Here is a 27053-nt window from a genome sequence, read left to right as displayed (position 1 = left end):
TTGTCGCATTTCTGTGCCGTGTTGTGGTTATTTTGAAAGTCTTGCATGATTCTGTGTTTTGCATCTTCTTTGTATCTAATTATATTTTTTTTGTGTCTTGTTCTGTGGTGTACATTATATCCCTGTTCAACAGCCTTTTTTGAATTCCTTAACTCCTTTTTTTTCTTCTTTTTTGTAAAGAATGTGCTTTGCCCCTGTCATCTCCTCTCCTCCTCCTCTGCAGGCCGCCGCTCTCTGCTGCAGAAACGGGCTGCGTGACGTCACGGAAGGCTGGAGCAGGTCCTTGATTGGAGTGGGAAAAAAATGGGAAGAAGATTGCGAGGTGAGTGGCACGCACATTTCTTCCCTTTTGCAAAAAAAAAAAAATCCCTTCCTCCGACCTCATTCGTGCGTGTATTAGCCGTGCATGTTTTAACAACTGTCGCTTCAATGACGCCTTTGCTGCTGCTGCTGCTGCCGTTCAATGGGTTTCTGCGCGGAGACGTCGGGAGTCCTAGTCCTAGCGATGAGGAGCCGGAGCCGGCTGGGAAAACCGGAGAAAAATCGGGTACACGCCAGATTTGTCAACCCCTTCTTCCCCCACGGGAAGGGCACGGCTGCTGCCACGGGTTATCCGCGTGGATCGGTCCCAGTCCCGGCCTGTTTGTGCGGTTTGTCCTCACGGATGCGGCTCGTCCACACCCACATGAGACGCGGCTTGCGGCTCATCCATGTGCAGTGCAGATATTAGGATCGATTATTTTCAGGGCCGGTGTTTACACTGCCGCACGGGTGGATGGATGGGCGGCTGTCAGTCGTCGGGTTTTCAAACTGTGATCGGCCGGCTTGGCCTGCATGACTTCTTACTGTATTATGAAGATGTGTATTGCGTTGAAGTTGGATCTGTTGGTGACAGAATGCGCACGCAGCTTGAACTTGGTCGGTGTAGTGCGTGAATGCACGCTGATGTTCTTGCAGAAGTAAGGTTTCCATGCAGAGTAGACGTTTGTCCCTTTTGAGCAGTAATAGAAGGAGGAGGAGGGAGCACACACAGCACCACCAAAAAATTCATTGTAATATTCACACTGTCCCAGACTGTACTCTTGAGGAAGCACAATGCTGAAGTGACAAGCAGCAAGGCTGCTGGAGTTGGAGAAACTGCCACATGGCTGCAGTGCTTCCATCCAGAATCACTGACCCGTATAGTCCATGGGCCAGGCCAGGTATCAGTACCACTCAAGGTGACAAAACTTGCTTATCATTTTTGAAAATGTCTGTCTGTAGATGATATTTTGGTATGATAACCCTTCCTGAGTGGCAGCTGTATCCAGTACTCGAGTTGAGGGGGGATGAGGGGGGATGGCATCCCCCAAGAAATAAAAACGGTCAAAATCATCCCCCCTGTAAAACTGCCACCTCCCCTTTCCATTCATTATGTCATTTCATCAATGAATGGGGTTTTACTGCTATTTCAACATTTAGAGTCATCACCAGAAAAATAACCTTTTTGACAATTTTCACTTGTTTCAAGTAAATTTTCACTTTAAATAAGTAGAAAAATCTGCCAGTGGGACAAGATTTATCTTCTCATTACAAGCAAAAAAATCTTGTTCCATTGGCATTGGCTTGTTCCATTCTACTTATTTCAAGTGAAAATCTACTTGAAACAGGTGAAAATTGTTGTTTTTTCCAGTGACGAGTCTTGTTTTAAGTGTAATAAGATTTTTTTACTCTTTTTTTACTTTTTTACTTTAATCAGCACAAATGATCTGTCCCCATATGATAAAATCCACCATCCCCCCTGATTTTTTTTTTACAACTCGAGTACTGGCTGTATCATAGTTAGCCACCCCCTTCAGAAAATTACATTTAGGATGCTGCTGCATATCCTGGTTTAGACTCATGTACAGGATATCTGTCAATGTTTCACAATATTGTCTTTGCTTAAAAGGTCCCCTTTAAAATGATACCATTCATTCAAGCTAAGATGTGTGCGTATATTATACATTCCCTGATTCCTTATGGTCCTGTGAGTCTTCCAGTTTTTGTATCTTAGCTTGAATGAATGCTTAAAAGGCCCCCTTTAAAATGATACCAAAGACAATATTGTGAAACATTGACGGATATCCTGTACATGAGTCTAAACCAGGACATGCACCAGCATCTAAAATGTAATTTTCTGAAAGGGGGGTGGGTGACTTCATGAGCTGATAACTATGATACAGCTGCCACTCAGGAAGGGTTATCATACCAAAATATCATCTATAGACATGCATCTTTTCAAAAATCATAAGTAAGTTTAGTCACCTTGAGTGGTACTGACAAGTGAAATCCTGGGCTCTGGCCCATGGACTATTAGCGTTATGGTGATCCATATGTGGAAACCGGTCTTCTCATAAGTTGGAGCAGTCATGCTGCAAAAGGGAAGGGATGACACAAAATGTCTGCTTATGGTCAGAAATCAAATTCAGCTGTTAAAAGGAAGCTGAGCTGTTATCTTCTCAACTGCTCTCTCATCCATGACAGTGTTCTGTGTGCCCTGCAGCTGTTTACAACAAACATGCCTGTGTGCAGACCCCCCTGTCAGGTAGTTTCAGCCACTGGTCCAGGAAAGATTACATGACAGTATACCTGCAGTTTTTAGCAAATGTCACCACAAATAGATGGTTTCTCAGTGATTGTACATGAAGCAGCCTACAACTTTGAACATCTTTTTTTTGGTTAAATTGTGAAGCAAAGAAGGCAGGGATGAAACCATGTGAACGCATAACCATTCACCACTTCCACCCTCATCATGAAAAACACAGAAAAACAACAACAAGAAGAAAAAAACAAAGCGAGGACAGTACTTTGCAGAGCCACATTTTGCAGCATGCACACCAGCATGTCATTATAGCTATATTTCTTCAAGGTACACTACTCCAGGTCCTGGTGGACAGCAGTCTTTGAGTGAGATGACAGTTTCTCAAATGGATTTGACATCCTGGTTTTGACTGGACCATACTATTGCATTTTAATGGTTTGATTCAAATTACTTGACCCTGAAGCGAGGCCAGCAGATGAATCCCCGTCTGTCTCAAATCTTTGGTAAACCAAAGCAAGTTTTCATCAAGAATTTTGTTAGCAGGATCCATCGTTCCCTCACTTCTCACCAATTTCCCCAGTCTCTGCTGATGAAAACATCCCCATACTATGATGCTGCCACCACCGTACTTACTTGTGGGGATGTGAGCTTAACAATGCTAATTTGTGTTGTCTTATTTTTAATCACTTCATTTATTTTGCTGTGAGCAATGGCTCCACCCCTGAAGTCCAGCCTGATGGATTGTGTGGCTTCTACCAATCCCACAGGTACTTCAGTCCGTGCTGTGGAGCTCACCTGCTGGGTGTCTTTGGTCTCATTGTTGCATATCTGATTAATACATTCTTTGCCCGGTCAGTGACTTTTGGTGGGCGACCCATTCTTGACAGGGTTGCTATGTTGGCATATTCTTTCTATAATGGATTTCATGCTCCTCTCTGGGGATTTGTCCCAAAGTTGTTGTTTTTTTAGTTGGATTTTATTTATCCAAAATTTAGCCTGCAAACAGATGGACTTTATTGGACTCTGGAAACAGATGGACTTTTTTCTTCTTTTTTTTTAATTAGCCTACTTTCCTTCATTTAGCATCACCATTTCTGTCCCATTTAAATCCGCTAATCTGTTTAAATTCCAGGTTGTATTGCTGCAAAGTAGATAAAATGCCAACAGAGGTGAATACTTTTATATAAACTCTGTTTACACTCATGATCCCAACCCTTCCACTGCCCTCCCTGCTGTCCCACAAGTGGTCACATGGTCCCAATATCTGGTGCAACAATATTAGTCATTAAAACCAGATTAACATTTACTGTAAGGCCACAGGCAGGCAAGTTGTTGACAAGAGTAAAACACTAAGTATTTCCACTCAGGTCCTGGAGCCATCAGTTTCTGTACCTTTGCACAATGTGTACATTATTTCAATGCTAGGCAGGTAAATTTATAGTGGTGTATTATTAATTAAGACCCAATCTCAACATTCTCTTCAAGTATAATAATTTGAAAAAGATTGTTCTAATGTCACCGCTGACCTGGCTGTTTTGTTATCACTGCATCTTCCTGATCTTCATCCAACCCTTGAGGGGATCATGTCCTTTATTCAAGCCTGATGCATCTTAACCTTTCTGACATTTGTGAAAATATATTTGTGAAAGCTCTATTATTTGGCGTTAGACAATGCCAGTCAGTCCTGTTGAAACAGATGCTTTTCATTCGTTTCTCGTTTCCTCACACCTATAGTTGTCACATGAATATCATAGAAACACAAGATCAGGATTGATAAGTGCAAGAGGACCTCAGAGGCAGGCCAAATGTGGCCACAAGTCACCGAGGCCATTTTCTGCACCATTTCCTGCAGATGTCCTCCACAGTAGCTTCCTCTGTAATCTTGTTTATGTTTACAGTGTGTGGGTTCTGATGATATCTTTTATTGGTTTAATCTTGTTTTTTTTATGCTGTTTGTTTTCTTCTTTTTTTGTTTATTTTTCCTCCCCTTTTTATTTTATCATTTTTCTAAACACCTCGGTTTGCATTATCCTCTGTTTTATATTGTCCAACCCACTTTCTTTCTGCATTATGTTTAGTTTTCCATCCTTATCTAGATTCAGACCAGGTCATAGTTTGCTGATTAGTCTCACTTGCATGTATTATTACACCTTTTGTGTGTATCCTGTTTGTCAGATCACCGTCTCACCTCCTACAACCCTGTTGCAACCCTGCTACCTTTATCCAGGCTTGATTGTTTTCAGGTTTTTCTTTTTTGCGTTATTACATTGTAGAAGTTTTAATTTAGTCGTTACGTCAGTGCATTTTTCTTCTGCCTTGGTTCTTTAAAGAGGATATGATAAACTTAGAAAGTACAGTATCTTATCCACGTTAGACAGGGTAGTGTATGGTAGAATATGCAGTGGTGCTTCCCAACCTGGAGTCCCTGCCCTTCCCCCTCTAAGAGAGCAGCTGTGTCGAAGACCACAGGGTGATTCAAGACCACAGGGTGTCTCAAAGACCACAGGGTGTCTCAAAGACCACAGGGTGACTCAAGACCACAGGATGTCTCCGATGATTTCATTCAAGAGCTAAACATTCCAAATTCTGGGTTGAAGCCAATCCGGTGGTAAGAAAAATTGCAGTTCTTCAACTGACCACTGGGGGCTGGCTCCAAAAGCGAGTCTTTATCCATTGAGCCACAGCATGTGGATTGGTCCAAAGCCAGTCCCGGTGGTCTGATAGTAAAATTATACAGCACAAAGTGTCCGCTCTGCCATGAGACTGAAGCAAGGTTCAGAATCAAACGGTATGCAGTGCAAAGAAGATCTTTATACACAAACGAAGGGACAAAGTTGAACACATTCTCACTTAAAGAGCATATTGCAGGTTAGAATTTTTTCAAAAATGATACCTGACCTTATGTGAAAATGACTATGTGAGAAGTTAATGTAGGATTTAATATGTTTTACAAGACATAAGGGCACTTATTCAGAGGAAAAAGTGGCTGATTTTAGCCAAGCTCCTACAAACGCTTTTTTTTTCGAACACCGCGTCATATGACGTAGCACCAGGGAGCCGTCTCCACAGCTCTGCCCCATCTGACTGCCCAGACCCGTACACACGTAGCCGGGTATCTGCTAAACCGAAGATATTTTCCTACGTTTGGACCTGTCATCCACATGAAAACGCAAATAAACGAATGTTTAAAAAAACTCCAGGCAAAGGGAAGATTTTTGAAAACTCCGTTTATGTAGATGCGTGTAGACCTGGTGTAAACAGAGACAACCGGAGTTTTGCTTTTTCGAACGTCACATTATGCTCCAAAACAACAACAAATCTGCTCTGAGTCTGACGTCTAACGTGCGACCCAGAACTAAAGATGATCCACCATCTGTACTCCAAGCTATTTATTAAATAAATGGTCTCTGCTCTTGACACCGTTACACCGACGCGGAGCCTACGCCGTAGGGTACGCGGCGACGCGCAGCAGGGCTGCAGCAGGGCTGCAGCAGGGCTGCAGCAGGGCTGCAGCAGGGCTGCGTCGATAACGCGGCAGCTCCGCGGCGGACACGGGGAAACTCCAGCTCGTTACCCGAGGAGGAGGCGCGGATCCCGGGGAAGCTGCGCCGCAGAGGCGGCCCGGAGGCTGGAAGACCAGATGATCTACGGGTTTGGAATGCTTATGAAAGTGGTCGAAAACGCAGATCTTCGGTTATGTGTGGAAGGTTTTTTTTTTTTTTAACAACATGTAATGTGGATAAACGAAGGGGGGGAAGTATTCGGTTTTAAAAATACCCGGCTATTTCGGATGCTTTTAATCAGAAAAAAGAGAAGATAATAAGCCTGTTTTCTGTTTAGAAAGTACAAACATAGACAGATTACAAGTACTCACCCATTTTTAAGGAGTTATTTTCGGAGTTTCTTTCAGGAGCACGGGCGGGTGCTGTAGTGAATAAAGGCAGATTTATGGTTCCGCGTAAAATCGACGGCGTAGCCTACGGCGTAGGGTACGCGGCGCACGCAGCGTTCGGTGCACAGGGGTCTCCAACCTGCAATATGCTCTTTAACTGAAACAGTCTGGTGGCACTACACCTGCATCTTTGAAGCCTAATTTGCATGCCACTTTTAATGGACATGGTTGTGGTTTGAGCGGAAATTGATTCCCATGTTGATTAGTTAATACAGGAAGTGTTTGTCGGACCTATGAATTTATCTCCCACAGATGGGGAACTCTTGAAGCCAACTTGAAGTTACAGATTGTGGCCAAACATGCAGTTTCTCCTGTTCTGCGCTACATACTTGTCAGAGACAGGGCTGGGCAATATGACCTCAAATCAATATCACGATAAATTGGGCAGTTTTACCTTGATAACGATAAATGCATGTGTTGTGTGTTGTAACGTAAGCCGAGACTCAGACCTTACCTGGCAACAAAAGATTTTTTTTAATTTTCTGATTGTCTGTTAGGTTGGTAAGGTCTAGTGCAGGGGTCGGCAACCCGCAGCTCTAGAGCCACATGGGGCTCTTTAGCGCCGCCCTAGTGGCTCCCTGGAGCTTTTTCAAAAATGTTTGACCTTTTTTTCCCTTTTTTTCCTTTTTTCTTCTTCTTTTTTTCCTTTTTTTTTCTTCCTTTTTAATCTCGACATGTCGATTTTTTTCTCAACATTTTTACTTTTTTCACGAAATTTTGACTTTTTTCTCAACATTTCAACTTTTTTCTCGACATTTCGACTTTTTTCTCAACATTTCGACTTTTTTCACGAAATTTTGACTATTTCCTCATCATTTTAACTTTTTTCTCAACATTTCAACTTTTTTCTCGACATTTCGACTTTTTTCTCGACATTTCGACTTTTTTCTCAACATTTCAACTTTTTTCTCAAGATTGTACTTCAACATTAATCTCGATATTTCGACTTTTTTCTCGACATTTCGACTTTTTTCTCGTCATTTCGACTTTTTTCTCAACATTTCGATTTTTTTCTCGAGATTGTACTTCAACATTAATCTCGACATTTTGACTTTTTTCTCAACATCTCGAAGTGCATAATGAAAAAAAAAAAATCTTCCCCCAGTTATAACTAGATACATGCACATGTGTTGCCTTCATTCTATAAAAGACTTTTCATTTTTTGCGGCTCCAGACATATTTATTTTTTTGCGTTTTTGGTCCTATATGGCTCTTTCAACAGCTACAGTGGCTACAGAGGTGGGCTTGGGTTTGGAGGACCCAGGTTCAAGCCCTGGAATAGCAACCAAGGCGAACCACCTTGGGCCCTTGAGCAAGGCCATAGCCCTAATTGCTCCATGGTGTGTGTGTCTCAGATGTAAGTTGCTTTGGATAAAAGTGTCTGCTAAATGACAGTAGTAGTAGTAACAGACAGCTTCTCAGAGCTGAGTGCTCAGCGTGCAGTAGCTTACCGTGACTCGTTTGTAAGATGTGCTGTTGGAATTACTGTGTGGCGTGAGAGCGTGTGAATTTGTTGAAATGCGTGAGTTTCACGCTCAATACATGAGACTTTAGAGCCCTGTTATTTCGTCTGATGTTATATCAGCCGCTTCTTCGTGTGAACCATCAAACATTTTCTTAGGTTCCTTTTCTCGTTCGGACTGGATGGATGGAGCCACGTGATTACACACACGCTGTACACTGTCTTAAAGGGGAATGAAAACAGCCCATCAGCACACAGTAAATCAAAACACAGAGTTTACCGACATGGGAAAATTGACGTCGGTCATCGCAGTGAATTTAACGGTAAATAACTTATTTCCCAGGCCTAGTCAGAGACGATATTAAGCACTGAAGTATCAATAAGAGCAGAAGCAAGTAAATGATTGTCTCAAACACGAGACTTGACATCTCATTTGTGGCCTGATGTATGTAGGCTCAATATAGCCATTAGCCTTTATGTTGAAACAGGGACTGATTGTTTGAGAAACACATGCAAATAAGAAAAATTGAAGATCATTCACTGTGCATGTGTGTAAGAGCATCCATGTGAGCTTGGCATTGGGAAAGAGGGCCCGATACTTTTGTAAATACAAGTAGGACAGCGGTATTTAAAGGAGAAAAGGTTGGGGACCTTCGGTTCGATGTCTGTTAGAGCAGCTATCGATGAGGACAATGACAGATCAAGCAGTTTTCTCACTAACAAGTCTCTTTTCATCCAGTTCCCTTCTATATTCTTTGCTGTTTTATAATGAAATAGCTGAATAAACACCTTTTGCACAACATACATGTTCCCTCACACACATGTGGCCACAGTGAGGACTAGGCCTGTGTTGAAAAGATCGATTCTCCAATTTTAAATCGATTCTCCTATGAATTCCTCAAAATCGATTCATATGTCTAAAGATCGATTTAAAAAAAAAAAAAAAAAACATTTCATCATTACATTAAAACTTTTGGTATTTTTTTGTTTATGCCCAAAAAAGGAATATTTTGTTGGACACGAGAATAACTGGTGCCATGTTTTTGCCTTTAAATATGTTTAAAGGTATGAAAACATTAAAGTTTTCAGTTATAACTGCATACATTGTCTATATTTCTTTGCTTTATATACTGTCTTGGGGTTACATTTGCATAAATGTTAAAAACCAAATTCTCATAAATGGGGAAAAAATAAAAGCGATTTCTTTCGTCCTCTGTTTGCTGCCCTGGATCTGTTTGGTAATTCTGCCCCACAATGTTTCTGAAAGCAGTTATATCAGCATTCTGGGAGCTGATTGGTCCTTACAGCATCATTAGTAATACTAGTATTAATATGTTGCATAACTAGACAGTCATATAATTCATGCAACAGCTGAAAAAACAGTTTTATTAACAGTAACCCAAATCAATATCGGATCGGATCGAATCGAATTGGATCGAATCAAAGCGTGATAATCGATTCTGAATCTTAAGAATCGGAATCGAATGGATTCTTGATATTTAAATCGATCCCCAGCCCTAGTGAGGACCTCTTGGTGTGCTTAACAACATCCTCCTGACATGTGTTATTGATCTATGTACACCCTACTGTAAACAGCCATCTGGATCAATACTGTATTTGGACAGCAGCAAAAAGAATGTGTAGATTGATCCATGAAATTCATATTTAATCAAATAACACTTGAATCAAACATCAACTAGCCTTCCTGCATCACGCTGTGACAGTGGCATTTTTTAGAAACCCGTTGTTGAGTGTGAATTTAAGAACAAATCCTGATCAAAAATGACCTTAAGGTTCTCGTCTGTTTGACCATATGCCAAAGAATCAGCATTCAGCTTAGCTACATGTCAAATACAGTGTTATTGAGATGATCACATACAGGGGAAATTCCAATTTTGTCTGAAATTAGAAGCCAAATTATTAAAAATAATTTAGGCCATTCAAGTGATTTGCCTCTAAGCCTCCCGCATTCCCGTAGCTAAAATCACCAAAGTATAAAAACTCCCCTGTGACTGTGAGGGCTTCAAGATGGATGAGATCCACACTGAGCTCCCTAAGATGACGTTTTAGCACCATTTTGCTTGACACACCTCAGTAACATCTGTAATGTAAGACATCCGAGCCAGTGGTGGATCCTTTTCTTATGAATGTTCCAGTTACAGTACAGACGACTCCCACTTACAGTGGCTGAAGAAGAAGAAAGGGGCAAAACTTGTCCAGATTGCTGTGTGGAACTGGAGAAGGCATTCAATCGTGTCCTTTGTGGTATTCTGTGGGGGGTCCTTTGGGAGCATGGTGTATTGCAGGCCTTCCAGTTTCTCTACAAATGAAGCCAGACTTGGGTCTGTGTTGGCAACAGTGTATCCTGTTAGTTCCTGATGGGAGTTGGACTCCATCGGCGCTCTTTGTCACATATTCCATTCATAACTTTTATGGACAAAGTTTGTCAGTGCAGCCAAAGAGCTGAGAGGATCCGGTCTGGTGCCCTTGTAATTCCTTTTCTGCCTTTTGCAGATGATGTGGTTGTGTTGGCATCACTGAGCTACAATCTCCAGCTCCCCCTGGAGCAGTTTGTAGCGGAGTGTTAAGAGACATGAGCAAAATTCAGCCCCTCCAAGCCTGAGGGCATGGATCTCAGTTGGAAAAGGAGGGTGTGTAGAGACTGAGGTGCTACCTCACATGGAGGGTTTAAAGTATATTGGAGTCTTGTTCACGAGAGGGGGGGGGGGGAAATGGAGCAGAAGATTGACAGGTGACCTGGTACAGCATCCGCAGTAATGTACTGGTGTGTTGAGATGGAGAGAGGTGAGCCAGAAGGCAAGGCTCTTAGTCTGTCCACACTCCTAAACAAACCTATAGCAACTTGATTGAAACCAGACATTACAGAAGATGGTAGCAACATTTTAAGCCGTGTATTGATCAGTGTGGCCGCTGAAATTTAATTGGGATTCTTTATAGTCTTATAAGGTATTTCTTTTGACCTACTCTTATTAGTGAAGTCAGATTTCCAAAAAAACTGGGAGTCTTTGCCAAATGTAAAAAAATGTACATAACATTTTTTATAACTTGCAAGTTTTTTATATATATATATATATATATATATATATATATATATATATATATATATATATATATATATATATATAATATATGAGATATATTATATTATATTATTATATGAGATATATTACAAATAATAGACATATTAGATGCTGAAACAGATATTTTCTTGTTAGTTCTCATTAATATCATGAGGCCATTTTAACCCCAAGTGCTGATAAGATATTCCAAAATATTATATTATATTATAAAATACATATTATATAATTCAAACACTAAAAACAACGGAAGGAAGAAAGAAAGAAGGATAGAAGACCACCCCTGTGGCTGAACATCTTACATTGAACTGCATTTTTTTCAAAAGTTAAGATTGAGAGGGATTCATCACTGGTGAGCTCTGTGTTCAACACTTTTAGAATTATATTAATGTTAATACATTGAAATTGATAGATTTCTGGGCATTTCTTTATTGAATCTCTGACTGAGATTCATGAAGAAATACTTTAAAAGCCCATTGTCAGTCAACGCTATACCTGCACAAATGCATGTTAACAGCATATAAACCAGACTTGGGAAAGAGTGTCGTTTTCTGGGCCCAAGACTTTCTAAGATGGAACAAGTCACCTGTCTTCATTTCAAAATATTATGCACAGTATCAAAAAAAAAGTGATGGTTTTACGCGCTTACATTAAAGTATGACACAGACGTGATGCAACACAGTGGTAAGCATGCTCTTATTGGTGTTTATTTCAACTGTACTGAATAGAGGTGGCAGATTTCTCAGTCAAATAGCTTTTTAAAGTATGATGTTCAGTGAGCTTGAAATCAGTTACTATAACAGACTGTAACTTTTTGATAAGTAAGTTTGAACACCACCAGGCTTTCATCATAGATGTTAATCTAGTTAAAACTTTGTAAAAGCCCATTCACTGTTTTTCTTAGATGGTAAAATGGCCAATGTAGACTCATTTTGTGGAGCTTTTAGCATATATTTCTGTTTTTTAATCAAATATCAATTTTCTGATGAATTGTGTCAGATGCCACAAAATGTTTAGCTCTTGTCTTCAGAAGAGTGGCCTGTTATATAATAATAAAAGCGTCCCCCTCCACCACCCCCTTTTTTATTTTTTTAAACAAACGTGGTTAGGTTTGCCCTTTACTGTCAGGTGAGGGAAAGTGAGATTGACTTGTTGCGAGGGTCCCATGGTTTAGTCAGCACTAACACACTTCGACATGGTCCCGTAGCCCAGAGGACATTAAGAGCTTTCACTAAACCTTTAGTTCATTTCCAGAGGAGTTTATGAGCTGTAAGGGGAGCGTATCAGGGAAGCGGGTCAAAACTCTGAGGCTTCTCATCCATGGCAGCTGCTAATTGAAAGAGCACAATCATTTAACATTTACACCATCAGCACAACAAGGAAGAAACTTAAGCTGAGCTGTGTGTTACAGTATATTGGGTTTTATCATCATCTCTCTCTCTCTCTCTTTTTTTTAATTTGGACCCATAGTTTTGCTATGACAGTGACTATAAAAATTATAATATGGGAGCACGAGGGCCACATTTTCCTCGTGAAAAATGCAGATGGGGAAACGGCTCCATGGTTTAAAGTTCAGAGATTTGCATGGAGACTGTTGCACAGTTTTCCATAAATTTTTCAGTCCGGGATTTTAAGGTGATTTCTTGAAATTCAAGTGGGTATTTAATATCCATCACTTAGGCCTGCTCTGATGCATTCAGAATAACAGAATGGATCAGAATGGAAGATAACTAGGGCTGCTAGATATTAGGAAAGCAAGAAATTTGCCATGGGAATAAACTAAAACCTGTGCAAGGTGTTAATGTATTTCTGTTCTGCAGCTCGGATTGTCCCTTGGCAGTAAGTAGACTTTGCAGATATCATGATAAGTATTGTTTCTACTCAGGTATTCATTAAAAAATTTGTAAATGTTGAAAAAAAAAACCTGCACACTGAATTTGATCGATAAGATCATGTATGTTGGCATCGGAATTGCTAGATTTGGCGGTTAGTTTCCAGTTGATTGGTCAAATCTGTTAAAGCTATGAAAGGTTATTCTTTTATTTCACAGATATCAGTACAATACTGCTGATTCAAAACCAGTCGGACAAATATTTGTTGTAAATGAACCTATAAACGAGTCACTAAAAACTTTATATAAAGAGAAATGCTAGTCAGTTTTAGTGAATCACTTTATGACAAGCCGACAGCCATTTCCACAACAGACAGGCCAGAATAAATGCATTGAATTAAATAAAAAAACAAAACAAGCTATCAAACAAGAACTACATTAAACATTTAAAACCCAGAAGTAAAGACTCTACTAATCTTCAAGTTGTACAACTTATAATGAAGGCTAGTTGCAGCTTTACATCTGCTGCTTTTATAATTTTTCAAGTCTTTTTTTTTTGTTAAAGAGAATCAAGCCACTAATTCTTTGATCAAATTATTAATAATGAATTATTCAGTCAGTTTACTAATTAAACAATAGAGTGTACTTGGTAGCCAGGTTTTTCCTGATCTGCCGTCTGTGTCTGTAGCACTTTTGTTAATTGCTGTCTTTGACTGTTTAGGTTCCCATCACCTTCATCACCACCTTCACCGTCTGAATGAGGCACAAACAGCGTCATCAGAGCTGCATTTGACATGAACGACCACATCAGGGTCTTCCAGATGCTTGAATGTGTCCCTGCGGTTAAAGGAATCACATTAGGTTAGTTTATTTTTATCTATTCCAGTTTGTAAATGTCTTTACCAGAAACGAATTTTAACAACACAAACTGTCCAATAATAATTTATCTCAAAGCTTTGGTGTTTTTCTTTTCAATATAATTGTAACAAGGATATTACAGTTAAACGAATACATGAATAAATAGGCAGAACAGTAAATGAAGGGCTTGAATAATGTGAAAGAAGGAAGAGGATGGAGTGGTGAGGCATGGAGAAGAGGCCAGGTTGAGGAAGTCACAGGAAGGCTTATCGCTGGTATTTCCATCTTCATCCACTTCAGTTTTTTTTATCCTGCAGTTCTTTGTTGCTGATTTTTTGTTTTTTTAAGTCTCTTACACCTTAAAATCACTCCTTTTTTCAGTTTATTCACCAGTTTAATAAGATGTTTGTTCCTGCACTCACTTTTTATCTTGTAATCTAAGTTTTTGAACCTATTCTGCAAGTTCTTTTCAGTCTGTAGTTTATCGGTTGTCTGCACTTCTGCCATAAACAGCTCGGCTTCTGTTTTCTGGAACTCCATTTAATCCCGTCCCTCATCCTGATCTTAGCTTTTTTCTAAATGTACATACTCCTCCTGTAGCCTTTTCTATTCAGTCTATAGTTGTTTTGTTGGTTTTTACTAGTTTTCAGAATTAACAGCATAAATTCTGTTTTCTTGACCACTTTATTTTTCCAACTTTCCTCCTGATTTTTCTCTGACTTCTCTAAATCGTTAAGCCATTCCTGAAGCTTTTTCTTTTCGACCGGAAGTTCTCAATTGGTTTCTTTTATTTTCATGATGAACAGCTCACTTACTTTTTTCTTGAGCTCAAGTTGTTTCCATCACTCTTCCAGTCGTTTCATATCTTTTTTTCCCTTTTACTCCTTCTTCCTTCTCCCACTGGAGCTCTCAGTTCCCGTCTTCAACTTCTTGTCTCAAAGCATTTCCGCTCGTCTCCAGTTCCTTATTTGTCTGTTTGAGACTTCTCTCCAGCCTGTATCAGGACTGTTTGAAGCTCCACGTTGGCCGGTCAATACGAGAGTCTTCGTTTCCTACAGAAGTGGGTGAACTTGAAGCGTCAAACTGCTGCTTTTTCTCAGAAGCACATTATGTGATTTTCAGGCTTCGCAGGCTCTTTTGAGCTTACAGAGGTAATCAGGGCTTTTGTCTTGAGCACTTCAGTGAGTCAGGCCCACATATTTTTTCTTTCTGACTTCAGTGTAGGCCATTCTAGAAATGGACAATGTGGGAAGTGAAATGTACATTTGTTATCACTTCAGACCTTTTAGTTACAAACCGTCCAGTTTACCAGAAAACTGGACAGTTTGTGTGCACAGACAAGCTGGGGGTGAGAGCTCTGGTCTGTTGCCTGCATGATGGCGGCGTGTAATGATGCGGTGGAAACTGTTGAAGTTTGGAGGTGAAGATATTACCAGTAAATCCTCATATTGTGTTTTGTATGGGGGTATTATTGTTCCAATATTATTTGTGTGTGCGTATCTCAATCTGTGTGTCTGTAATGAGATGAGTGTATTCACATTTGTCTGTATTCACATTTGTCACATCTTACTCCATATGCAACCCGATTACTAAATGTCCGACGTAGGTCCGAAGTAGATGGGGTTCAGGTGTTTGCATGCAGTTTAAAAGTCCGAACGATGTCTTATACGAACAGAAACCCGATTGAACTGCTGCATGTAAACGTACTGACTGAGTGCTACGCGCTGACTAGTGGTGTGAAGGCTGTATTGCTACTGTAGCCTGGCGTGAGCCTGTGAGTCCGAGCTCAGGGCAAAGGAAACATTACGGACAAATCGTTTTACACACGGATCGCATTTACAGATTTGCCACGGCAGAAGTGTGTCAAAATCCACGTGTACAAAGACAGCCAATCGAGAGCTCCCGGCTGATTTTTTGCGCACACATAAATATGAATACAGACACACAAATATTTTTACGCACACACAAATGTGAATACAGACACACAAATATTTTTACGCACACACAAATGTGAATACAGACAAATCTTATTACACACACACAGATTGAGATACACACACACAAATAATATTGGAACAATTATACCCCCATAGTTTTGGATTCATTTGTCTGTCTCTATTGTAAGTGTCTGTTTATTCAATCTGTGTGTGTGATTTGGTGTGTGCCCTTGGAGTGTTTTTTGAGGCCACAAACAAAATCTTGTTTGGGGTCACCAAAATAGCACCGCCCCTGTTATGAGTGCAAGCTCAGCTTCTCTCCTCACCAGGGTCCTAAACATGATAATGAATTATTAATGATGATGATTGATCCCCTTCAGGGATTAATTAAGTAGAAAGAATATTAGAATAAAGTAATTAGCACAATGGAAATGTATGACTGTGTAATATTAATCCTTTTATTATTCCATCCGTTGGCGATGCAGCTGTGTTGTTAAATCAGTGACAGCACTTTAAATACTGCACATCTTATCTGGAATATTGGCAGAAATTATTTCTTTTTAATTACAGTCAACAACAGTTTTGTGTAAATTATTTAGCAGCATTTGTAGTTATAATAATTGGCAGAAGATGCTCACCATGAAAACCCTAAATATGTAGGAATTTTATTTACAGTGCTGAAACATTGGCAACCAAACAGGTATATGTAATTCAATACAGTTAAACAATCCAAATGGAAGTAGCCTAACCACTGTCTGGACTTTCCATGTTTTATTGATTTGTGATGAAAAGAAACAAAAAAGATAAAGTAAGAAGACATCAGGTCGTAGCGTAAGATTGTCCGTCACAATTAGTTTTTTCTCCTTTTACGCCGTATGTATGAACGTATTCATCTTTGGCTTGTGGTTTCAGAAACCTTCATTTGATAAAGGAAAGTGGGATTGCTCCCACTTATGGACACCGCCTGACTCAAAGGTAACTGCTCTCATGTAAGCAGTAACAGATAAAGAGTCATTCCTGGTCGCGCTGATACCGTTACTGTCACCCGTAACCTTGCTGCAAGAACAAATGCTTCCTGTTGGCCTTTACGTGTCTCCACATGACAGATTTTAATGCTAGTTTGACCATTTCCAAGCTGGTACTGGTTTGATCGATTGAAAAAAAATGGGAAAATGTATTCCAGCATCAACTTTGCGTTAAAGAGCGGGATAACTGAATCAATAAATCCGGCAGTTTTAGGCCCCGTTTACACGTAGCCGGGTATTTACAAAAACGGAGGCGTTTTCATGCGTTTTGGCCGTTCGTTTACACGGAAACGGCGGTCAAAGTCACCAAAAACGATCATTTCTGAAAACTCCGGCCAAAGTGGAGATTTTCAAAAACTCTGTTTTCCCCGTTTGCGTCTAAACGGAGGAAAACGGAGGAAAACGGAGATTTAAGCTTCAGAACGTCACATTATGCACCAGAAACTCACCAGCGTCATGTGTGCGACCTGGGTTTACAATTAGTTTGGCCACCGTCAATATTTTCTTGTATTTTACCTGTTTAATATTCTAAAGTCACACTTAAAAGTAACTCCCCCCCCCCCCCCCCCCCCCCCCCCCCCCCCCCGTCCAGCCTCCTGCTCATTCAAGCCTGTGAGCGCGTCAGCCAGCAGCATGAAGCCTGAATTATGGTTCCGCGTTAAATCGACGGCGTAGGGTACGCGGCGACGCGCAAGGTACGTGCGCGTCGCCGCGTACCCTACGCCGTAGGCTCTGCGTTAATGTAACGCGGAACCATAAATCAGCCTTAACTGGAAGTTACACACGTGTCATTTGTTGATGTTTTTCCAGGATTCTGATTGGCTTGCATGACGTTAAGAGCGTTTTCATGCGGGTCCGTGTAAACGAGGATTTTTTTGAAAACGTAGAGGGGAAAATATCCGTTTTTGTAAATACCCGGCTACGTGTAAACGTGGCCTTAGTTGGATTTCTGAAGCTGTCGCTTAAAAGTTGTAAATTTTGCACATGCCAGTAATAGTATTTGGATCTTTTTTCTAATTCCCTGGATGAACATTAGAGAAAGATGATGAAAACTAGTAAAAACACTTTGTTCCATGACACTAATGCTTTACACTCAGTGTGATGTCGTGCCTCAGCACCAGGTGGCTGCTTTGTAGGGTTGTTATACAGAGCCATTTTGTGTTTGTTTGCATCCCAAAATAGTGCTTCAGCCCAAATGTGTTGTTGACGTCGTTACAAATGAGCATCTGATCAGAGCAGGAATGACAATAAACGCTTATTGTCCAGGGATTCTTTTGGTTCTGCCTTATTTTAATAAAATCAAAACGAATAAAGAAGTAGACTGGTTTAAAATCACTGTTTATTTGTGTTGTAGACTTTGATAAGTTGTCTGATCTGACGCCTCCTTGGTGCATTTGGTTTTCTATTTTTTGCCACATTGATTTTCTCATATTGATTGGCGGTTTTAAGGATATGGGATTGAGACTGTAATTGTCTGAGATGGGGATTTGCCCGCTCTTTTGATTGGTCGCTGGAACCCAGACAGTGTGGCTTAGACTTGTTGGAAAGAACAATCAGAATTTTACTTCTGTGAGAGAAGAAGAGCTGAAGCAGTGAGGGAATACACATAAGAGCAGCTGCGTGATTTCAGTCACAGAGGGCTGATAAGCAACGGAACTGTGGAGTGGCTGCTTTGCAGATGACAATTTATTATCACATCCATCTCTCTGTCTCTATCCGTCTTCCTGTCTGTTCGTAGCTGCTCCTGCTATTTTTGCATCGTGCTCTCCTTAGGAATGTCTCAGCTGAGCTCCACACGCAGCACGGCTACCGAACAGCTTTTCCTTCTTCCATTTCCTGCCTGTTTAAAAACCTCACCGAGTACTTTTAAGGGAATGCTTGCTCTCTGCAGTCTAGTGACTGGGTCTGTAAAATCTTCCTTGTTTAATGAGTGGGCACGACTTGCCAGTTAACTCTTTGATGCCGCCTCGCCAGACCTTTAATAATAGCCTCTGTGACTTCTGGGGATTTCCACTTTGTGAGCCCTCTGTGAAGTATGGTCTGAATCTGTAATTTATCATTACACCCCCAGCGCTTGCTGTTTCCTTCATTAATAGCCACTATAGAATGTTCTCAAAGAGAGAAACTGAGTCTGTTATGGTCCAAGCTCCACTGTTGAATTGCCTTTCCGTTGTTAGAGGATAAATGGCCCATTTTTTAAATGCAGACTGCACACGCTGTCACTACATGGGCAGCAGTTGAGATGCAGGCCATGTGGGCTTCAATATTTGGCAGAAACAGCATATTAAACAGTCCAAGTTCTGGGAAATGGTGCTTTTTTTATTTTCCTTTTATTAGCCAAGCTGCCTGCTGGAGGAGATATTTAATATTTGCTTTGTATGATGATTATAGCTGCTGCAGTATTGTAGGCTACAGCGTGAGCTGAGCAGGTGTTGAACATCATCAGGCATGATGGGAATCATGGGAGAACTTGTTAGATTACAATCAAACAAAAACGTTATTCATGTCAGGGAAGAGGGGCCAACTTGGGTTAAGAATTTTGCAGACAAAAAAAAAAGAAGAAAAATTCAAAGCTTGGGTTTTAGTTTTTTATTATGGTTTTATTTTAGAGATTCTGCAATGGTGGCCATGGTTCTGGGTGAAGCTGACTGCCCTTCAGCTGGTTGGTCTGGTGCAGAAACCTATATGCCATATCCATACGTGGAAGGCAGCGGTCCGCCGTGGGAAAAAGCTAAGGAAGGTTTTTTTTAGAGATCCACCAATTGTTCAGCTGGTAATCAGAATACAGACCAGATTGATAGGTTGTTTGTTTTATTTTAATATTACATTTTAAGTGCATGCATCATATGCAAAGCTTCAAAAAATTAGACATCAAGGAAAACTGCACAATCTCAGGAAAACGTGTAAGATCACTATTGAAAATTGCAATGACAGCATTACTTGAGATATATAAACAAATACTGCAGAATGTAATATTTGGTTTGAAGTATAATTTGTGTACAACAGCATGCAATGTTTTTTAAAGAATGAAAATCCCATGGCAACAAGTGCTATATTGGCAATGAAACAACTTAGGTCACGTCCAGGCTGGATTTGCTAGTTGCAGAGCTCACCGGTAGTTCAGTGGCAAATTGGTAGGCAGTTTCAATTAGACACTCGATCATTATGTGTGAATGACTCAAAGACTCGTCAAATACTTGGCATCAAACTGTCAGGGGAATCCCTATTTGAGCTGCAGCCAATGAGAGAGTTAAAAAATCGGGTGAGGTAACTGAGGGAGAAAATCCGCTATACAAGCGGGAGACACAATGCATCATTCCACAACACAGCAGACAGCTCAGGTTTCAAAAGATTGTTTACTTACCGGTACGTTCAGCTCTGTCTGTTTCGTAGACAATCTCTGCTATCCATGTGTACAAATCCATTTCTTCAGACATGCTCATTTTCTTTTCTTTTGTCGTTTGTCTCCTGAATAAATCATATCAAACAGCTCGTACCGTTTCCTCTCTTTGACCATTCCCAGATAATCAACTGGTGTTTTGTGCATGTACACCTCAATTTAATGTATGTCTTTTTCATCAAGTATGATTTTCTACCCGCCCTTGCTGCTACCTTATCAACATACTTCAGATATTCAGTGTTGTATAGTTACTGTAAGTAGTTGGGAAACTTAACCTCAAAAATGCCCTGATGATCTTCTACCGTGTTACAGATTTTGTCTTCGTAGCTCTTTATATTAAAAGACTCATCTCGTCAGAGCGAAGAGCTCACTTTATTTGCCTGTGCGATGGTGAGACTGATGGCATTTAGAAAAAAAAAAAGCATTAAAACTGGAGAATCGGATGTAGGAGAATCAATAGAGGCCTGCCGAATCCTCATTTCACCAGGATGTTGAAGTTCTGGGTAATTGGATAAAACAAACAAAAAGAAATGCAGTGTTCAGGCAGGTCACACATTCCTGACAATCTGAGTAGCAGACAGAAATAACAAATGTTAAGAATACCATTCAGGTCTGTTGGTTGATTGCAGTTGTGTGTTTTTGATTAGTTTATTGGAAAAGAACGCATGTTGATTTCTTCCTATTCTTCGGTACAGTGGTATTGTTTGAAACATAAGACAGCATTTAAGATTTACAAAGAACTTCAAAAACGAGAGCCGCTTGAAGAGGCTGTGTGGGTGATCGGATCTTTTTGTAAAAGACTTAATGTTATCTAGTCTGACCTCGTAGGCTTAAGACTGGAAAATGACGCAGGCACTAACAAGCACTCTCACTAATGGATCCACTTCCATTTCCAGAGTCTCTCAGACTCTTCCTATGAGTATGTCGGACTTCAAGGGCGGACATTTGCTTTTTAACCCTTTTGGAAGGTCTCAAGTTTCGTGAACCATTATTGCTAAATGATAGAAGAGACTGTGGTCTCTACCAGATCTGAGGTAGTAAATACAGCAGGATGGGCTCCTAAAGTGATGTAAAGAAAACTGATGTATGACTATAATCGGAATTTGATGCTCCAGCATTTTTTTAATTGATTAAAAAGTTACTTTTAGACATTTTACAGGGCTATGTAGTGAAATCTGATTGCCAGCTGAGCTTACTACCAGCTGATCTGAACATCATTTTCTGGACTCCAGAGTTTTGGTGGATTACTACGGATAGTCTGAGCCTTGTGGGACTTTGGGAAAGGAAGCAGTGGGTGCTTCGCTGTACTCTGAAATCCACTGATGTCTGTGTGTTGTGGGACAAGGACAGATAATCTGACAGCACAAACACACACAGGCTAGTTTTGGTGATGTAAAACTTTCCTGGCTGGGCTGCACGATGCAAGTATAAAGACATGCTGTGATATGAACAGTTGGGCTTAAAAGGTGTATTTAACAACTGGTAGAGACATTTTGTCCTTTTTTTTTTTACAGTACAATGTTCCTTGGAAATGTTCAGCTGTTATCTTGAGCTTCTCTCTCCAGCAGCTACGTATTCCTGATATGATCAGTGAACATCTCCAGCGCCTGGATGAGCCTGAACTCTCAACTTCAGTTAATGTTTGAGGATATCAACCTACAGACACTCGTCTTCTTTGCCGCAGCTCACCTCCTGCTCCTGATCAAAACATCTGAATCCACATCTATTTTCATTGATAAAACAGAAAGATACCGCATGCTTCGGCACCTTAAAAAACTACTTATTATCAATGGATCACTTCCTGGACAGCTTTTCTCCTGGTGTCGTGGTCACGATTTTCACCGGTACAGCCTTCTCTGAAAGGCCTTTAAGTCCTGTTGGTTGCATTGACAACAATAATATGCTGAAAATGTAGTTTGCTTTTTGCAAGAGAAAAAAACAAACAAATGAACCAAAAGACGTTGAATATCCAGATCGCAAGACTGAAAACTGGACCAATGATATATTGGATATTATGGCCCAGTACTACGATTTCCTGTAGCTTGCATCAAAATGAATCCAGTAGGGAACCATCAGCTCTGACTGGTTTTTTGTTTTCCCTCCTCTGTTCAGGTCTTCAGGCTGAGGAACCATGGCGGATGAAGTAGAGAGACCCGTCGGCTGGTGCAGCTCTGCGCAGTCATGTAACTGACCTGGCTCTCTTCCTCCTGCTGACCTCTGCCAGTCGCCCTGTTCTCACCATGACAGGATCTGCCAGCCGCTCGACCCCCATGGCCTCATACCGGCGCCGACGTTGTGCTGCGTGAGCGCCGCTTCTTCTCCCGCAGTCACTGCACGGAATGGCCTCTCTGGACCTGCCATACCGCTGTCCTCGCTGCGGGGAGCACAAGCGCTTCCGAAGCCTGTCGTCCTTACGAGCCCACCTGGAGTACAACCACACGTACGAGACTCTCTACGTCCTCTCCAAATCCAACAGCGTGTGTGACGCCGCCGCCCTGCTGCCCCTCGTCGCCGAGGGAGCCCTCCTCGCACCCGCCAACAACAACGACCCTTTCGAGCCCCTTCGGCCCTCGGCTTTGAAGGAGCGGCACTTTCCTTGCCGCGAGCTTCCTTGCGCGGACGACTTGAGTTTGACCCCGGCGAACTCCAACTCTGCAGCCAGGTACATCCCTAATGTGGAGTTCCCCTTGGGGGAGATTTTTGCCAAGAAAGCGATGACATCCGCAGACCCAGGTCCGCACGGAAACCCCAGCACGGCTGTCGCGGTGGCAGCTAACGTGGCAGCGAGCGCCGTGGAAGCGGCCTACGAGGAGGGCTTGGCCAGGCTGAAGGCGCGGGCGTTTGAGCGGCTGGAGCTGGATGAGAGGCTGGAGAAGCTGTCAGAGGAGGTGAGTAGGATCCCTTCTGGTAACTTTACCAATGAGAGGTGATTAATGGCATGACTCTGGTTGTCAAGATCTTTTATTACACTTGCACACAGGGGGGGGGTAATTATGCTGTCCAGGGGCAATCAAGGGAAACACTTACCCCCCTTTGTCTTTAGGATGGACATTCAACTATCAACAGCACTCTTCTTGACACTCTTCGTCTGCTTTGAGAACGCCAAGTTCAGCCAAGTTCAGCAGCAGATTGAAAATTAATGAACTCATTAGAACTAAAAAAGCATCAATTACACTCGGTCCAGTTCTACATGTAAGAAGTCTAAAACAGAAGCTTGGCATCTCTGTAGTTCTGATTATCATTTTGTTTCTTGGCCAAAATCAGTATAGCACAAAAATTAGCAGAAAAAAATCTGTATGACAGTATAATTATTTTATTTCGATAGAAAAGTAAAGTTTTTTGTTCTTCATGGGTTTGATAAATGCAACATTCTTCAAAAGTCATAGGCAAATATTTTTTGAATAATCATGATTATTAACTAGGGGTGTAACAATATATCGTACCACGAAATTTCGCGACACAAAAACGTCACGAAACGTGTCGTGGAGGTGACAAACTGTATCACGATATTGGGTTATTAATATTAATCTATTGTGTTGACTAGTAACGCGCATCCGACCACGCGTGCCGACCGCGCCTCGACCCGCGGACCAAAATCTTACTCCGCTCAGAAGAAACTAGTCCTGTTTTGCGGTTCCGATCACGGGACTCTTGGGGGTTTTGAGCTCTGAACTTTTACTTATGTAAGTCTGGTGTAGAGTTAAGCCTTACCTTATTAAATTAGACCTTTTTTGGGTCGTGAGTAGGATAAACACGGGGAAAACTTCTGCTGAGTTCCAGTGTACTTTAATGTCCCTCAACAGCGTAGGATTTTAGAACATCAACACAGCACCTAGTGCCGTACTGTGGCGTATCACTCCGCCCAATCTAAAACAGACTAAGCGCTACAGATAAACTGACTAGTGAAATTATAGTCCCTGATTTACATCAGAATATCAAGAATACATTTATAAAATAATGAACGCTGGATTACCAAAATAACCTTCTTAACAAAAATAAATCTCCTCTTACACTTATAAGGTGAGCAAGAATAAATCTTTTTTATGATGTAAAATTGTATGTATTTATTTTACTTTTAATTATTTACTTAATTTTAGTTGTTACATTTCTGTAAAAAGAAAAAAGTAAAATCATACATGAGAGAAACTATTCAGTTTGTGGCAAAATATTTGTACTTGTATGAAACTGAAGATCATAATGCAAACCTGACATTTACTTTTAGTTCAGTTTGTGGAAAATGGTTGGCCTGGCTTTCTCTTTAAAACTTAAACAGTTATAAAGCATTACAAACTGGAACAATAGGGCAAACACACAGTATTGTTTTGTATTTTGTGTCTTTCAAATAAAAGACAATTTTTTCCAGTCATATGTTCCTCATTCAAGGTTGTTAAAAAAATACTGCTATAATATCGTATTGTATCGTTATCGTGACCTCAATATCGTGTATCGTACCGTATCGTGAGATTAGTGTATCATTACACCCCTATTATTAACCCTCTTACTAACTCCGGCTCCTTCTGCAGCTTCAGTCAGTATTGCTTCACAAAAGCAGATGTGTAGGGCATTAATGGAGCACACAGATAAACAGACCTGGGTCCAACACATTAAGTGATCCATCTCGTCACAGACACGGCCTCCTAGCAGTTGAAATGAAGCGATAGAAATAATCAGTCAGCTTTGGTTTGTGCGAACTCTCATTCAAACATGACTTGGCTGTTAGAAGTTAATAAGGTTGAGACTGATCCCATCCAGTATCGGTGTCAAGGGTCGATTCTGACGGAAAGCACTGATTTGATATTGGAATGTTAATTCAAGTTCAAATAAAACGTTATAAAAGACACACTTGGTTTATTCTGCTCAGATAGACTAGTTTTTGACTTTACATAAAAGGCTGAATAATATACATGTTTATTGTTTCTACAGTTTTTGCAGTTTTATAGAAAATATTCAATTTTAAAGTAGATCTGTATATATCTAGCAGTTATTAACAACTGGCTTCAGAGCATATTTTAAAGCCACTCTATGCAGCAATACCACTTCTGACCACACGGTGGCTTTTAGTTCTGCTGTGTTGACAAAAACGCCACTTGTCCAGCATTTCTTGTAAAACCACATGAAGTTCACTTTATTTCTTATGCCAGGTGATAACACATGTCATTTTCTTGTGATATGCGTCTCCAATTTGGTCACAGAGTGGGTTTTAACTGACTCCTCTCTGTGGAGGTTTGGTGATACCTCTCTTTCTCCTTGTATTGCAAATATAGTCCTTAATATATGACTTTTGCAAAAAGGAAGAACTGATTCTCATATTTTGTAGAATAATTCCAAATATGTAAATTTTAAGTATTTAGAGTGTAAACTGTTGAACTGTACATTTCTGATAAATGAGGATACGTTTGGAGAATCTGTCTTTGCGTCTATTGATATCAAATTTGAGCTGTTTGTGCACATGGAAGTTATTTTTGTTTGGTGAAGGATGGGAAAGGCCTTTAAACCAAGAAACACATTTCCCACAGTGAAACATGGTGGTGGGAGTATAATGCTATGTGAGGGTTTTGCAGCATCAGGCACTTGGAACCTTGTTTGGGTGCATGGGGTCATAGAAAAGAGGATTATGTTTATTTTCTCAGGAATAATATCAACCAGTCTTCCTTTAAATTGCCGTTGGGCTGTTTCTTGTTAACAAACACATTAGCATATAAAGAAATGTTTCTTGCTGCATGATGGTTGTCTCAGAACGTCAGGCACCTTAAGTTCTTCTCGTCTTGTAGGTGGAGCAGAAAATAGCGGCGCGTGTAGGCCGTCTTCAGGCGGAGCTGGAGAGGAAGAGCTCTGAACTGGAGCGGGCCAAGCAGGAGAGTGAGCGGCTGAGCCAGGAGAAACAAGAACTGGAGGACAAGGCCTCGGAGCTTTCCCGGCAGGTGGACGTCTCTGTGGAAATGCTCGCTAACCTCAAGCAAGACCTGGTGAACAAGGAGACGGAACTGAACCACAAACAGCAGTAAGTCACATGTACTCGTCTGACAGGCTGTGGCTGTTCCCTCTCGTATAGTGAAAATGAACTGGTTTTTATTACGCTGTTTTCATGAGGCTGTAATTTTACTTAGAGAAATCTAAATTGCCTCGGTTGCAGAGTTGGTTAAACACAAATTTAGGTGTGATGTGTATGATAACCACAAGAACAGCAAGTGAATTGGTTGGTCAAATGTCAGGTTCTGTGATACCTCCGTTTTTGAATATCTTGAACACACACCTAATATTTTACCATGAATATCAATCACATCTAGTGCAGTTTAGCTTAATTTAGGACTAAAGAAAACCTTTGCACCAATTAAGTAACCAGTTCATCTTCAGGTACAAGAAAGGCAATCGCCTCAGTATATGTTTGCTTTGTTTCCTGAAAACTGTAGATACGCACACAAACTCTGAATCCAGCCGCAGATTTTGTACGCAGATGCCGTTAATCAGCCACTGTATTTCAAATGTTTCCATGGTCACAGCCTTAGTCAGTAGCTTTAAAGAGGATACATAATGAGGGGAAAAAAAGAAAGGAATGTTTGATTGAGAGGGTATACATGCATATCCGATATAAAAACTCTTCAAAAATATTTTGATGGAGGATTGCTGAACATTTACGTATGTCATTCAAATATTTCAGATTAAAGAGAATTAATCAATATCTCAATTTTTTTAATCTCCACTGAATTTCTGAAATAAGCAGCACAAAGAAAAGGAACACACATAAATAACGGATGCAACAATCTTACCGATTGATATTAAAAGAAACCCCCGCCGAACCTCTACAGTATATTGGTGTAATATAGCAACAAGGTCTAAACAGAGTCGTCGGTCCATCCATCGTTTTATTCATGTACTCTACTGCATCAAATGTGCTTGTAGCAAAATGTCTCTGGTCAAAATGATTTG

General features: G+C 40.7%; 1 protein-coding gene across 2 annotated transcripts in view; it reads left to right on the top strand.

Annotated features, from left to right (window-relative positions):
- Nucleotides 1–246: 246 nt before the first annotated feature.
- fbxo41 (F-box protein 41) overlaps nucleotides 247–27053 on the top strand; it is a 72777-nt gene continuing 45970 nt past the window's right edge. Inside the window, exons 1-4 of one of the 2 annotated variants that reach the window (XM_061717158.1) lie at nucleotides 247–322; nucleotides 13628–13767; nucleotides 22239–23014; nucleotides 25898–26127. In XM_061717158.1, the coding sequence (XP_061573142.1) occupies nucleotides 22466–23014; nucleotides 25898–26127 (779 nt within the window). In that variant the 5' untranslated portion in view covers nucleotides 247–322; nucleotides 13628–13767; nucleotides 22239–22465. The remainder of the gene's footprint in view (nucleotides 323–13627; nucleotides 13768–22238; nucleotides 23015–25897; nucleotides 26128–27053) is intronic. The other variant, XM_061717167.1, reaches the window with a different exon arrangement.

Source organism: Cololabis saira, chromosome 1, assembly GCF_033807715.1.
Source record: "Cololabis saira isolate AMF1-May2022 chromosome 1, fColSai1.1, whole genome shotgun sequence".
Taxonomy (NCBI): Eukaryota; Metazoa; Chordata; class Actinopteri; order Beloniformes; family Belonidae; genus Cololabis; species Cololabis saira.
The sequence above is the reverse complement of the archived record's forward strand: the minus strand, read 5'-3'. Positions and strand labels throughout refer to the sequence as shown.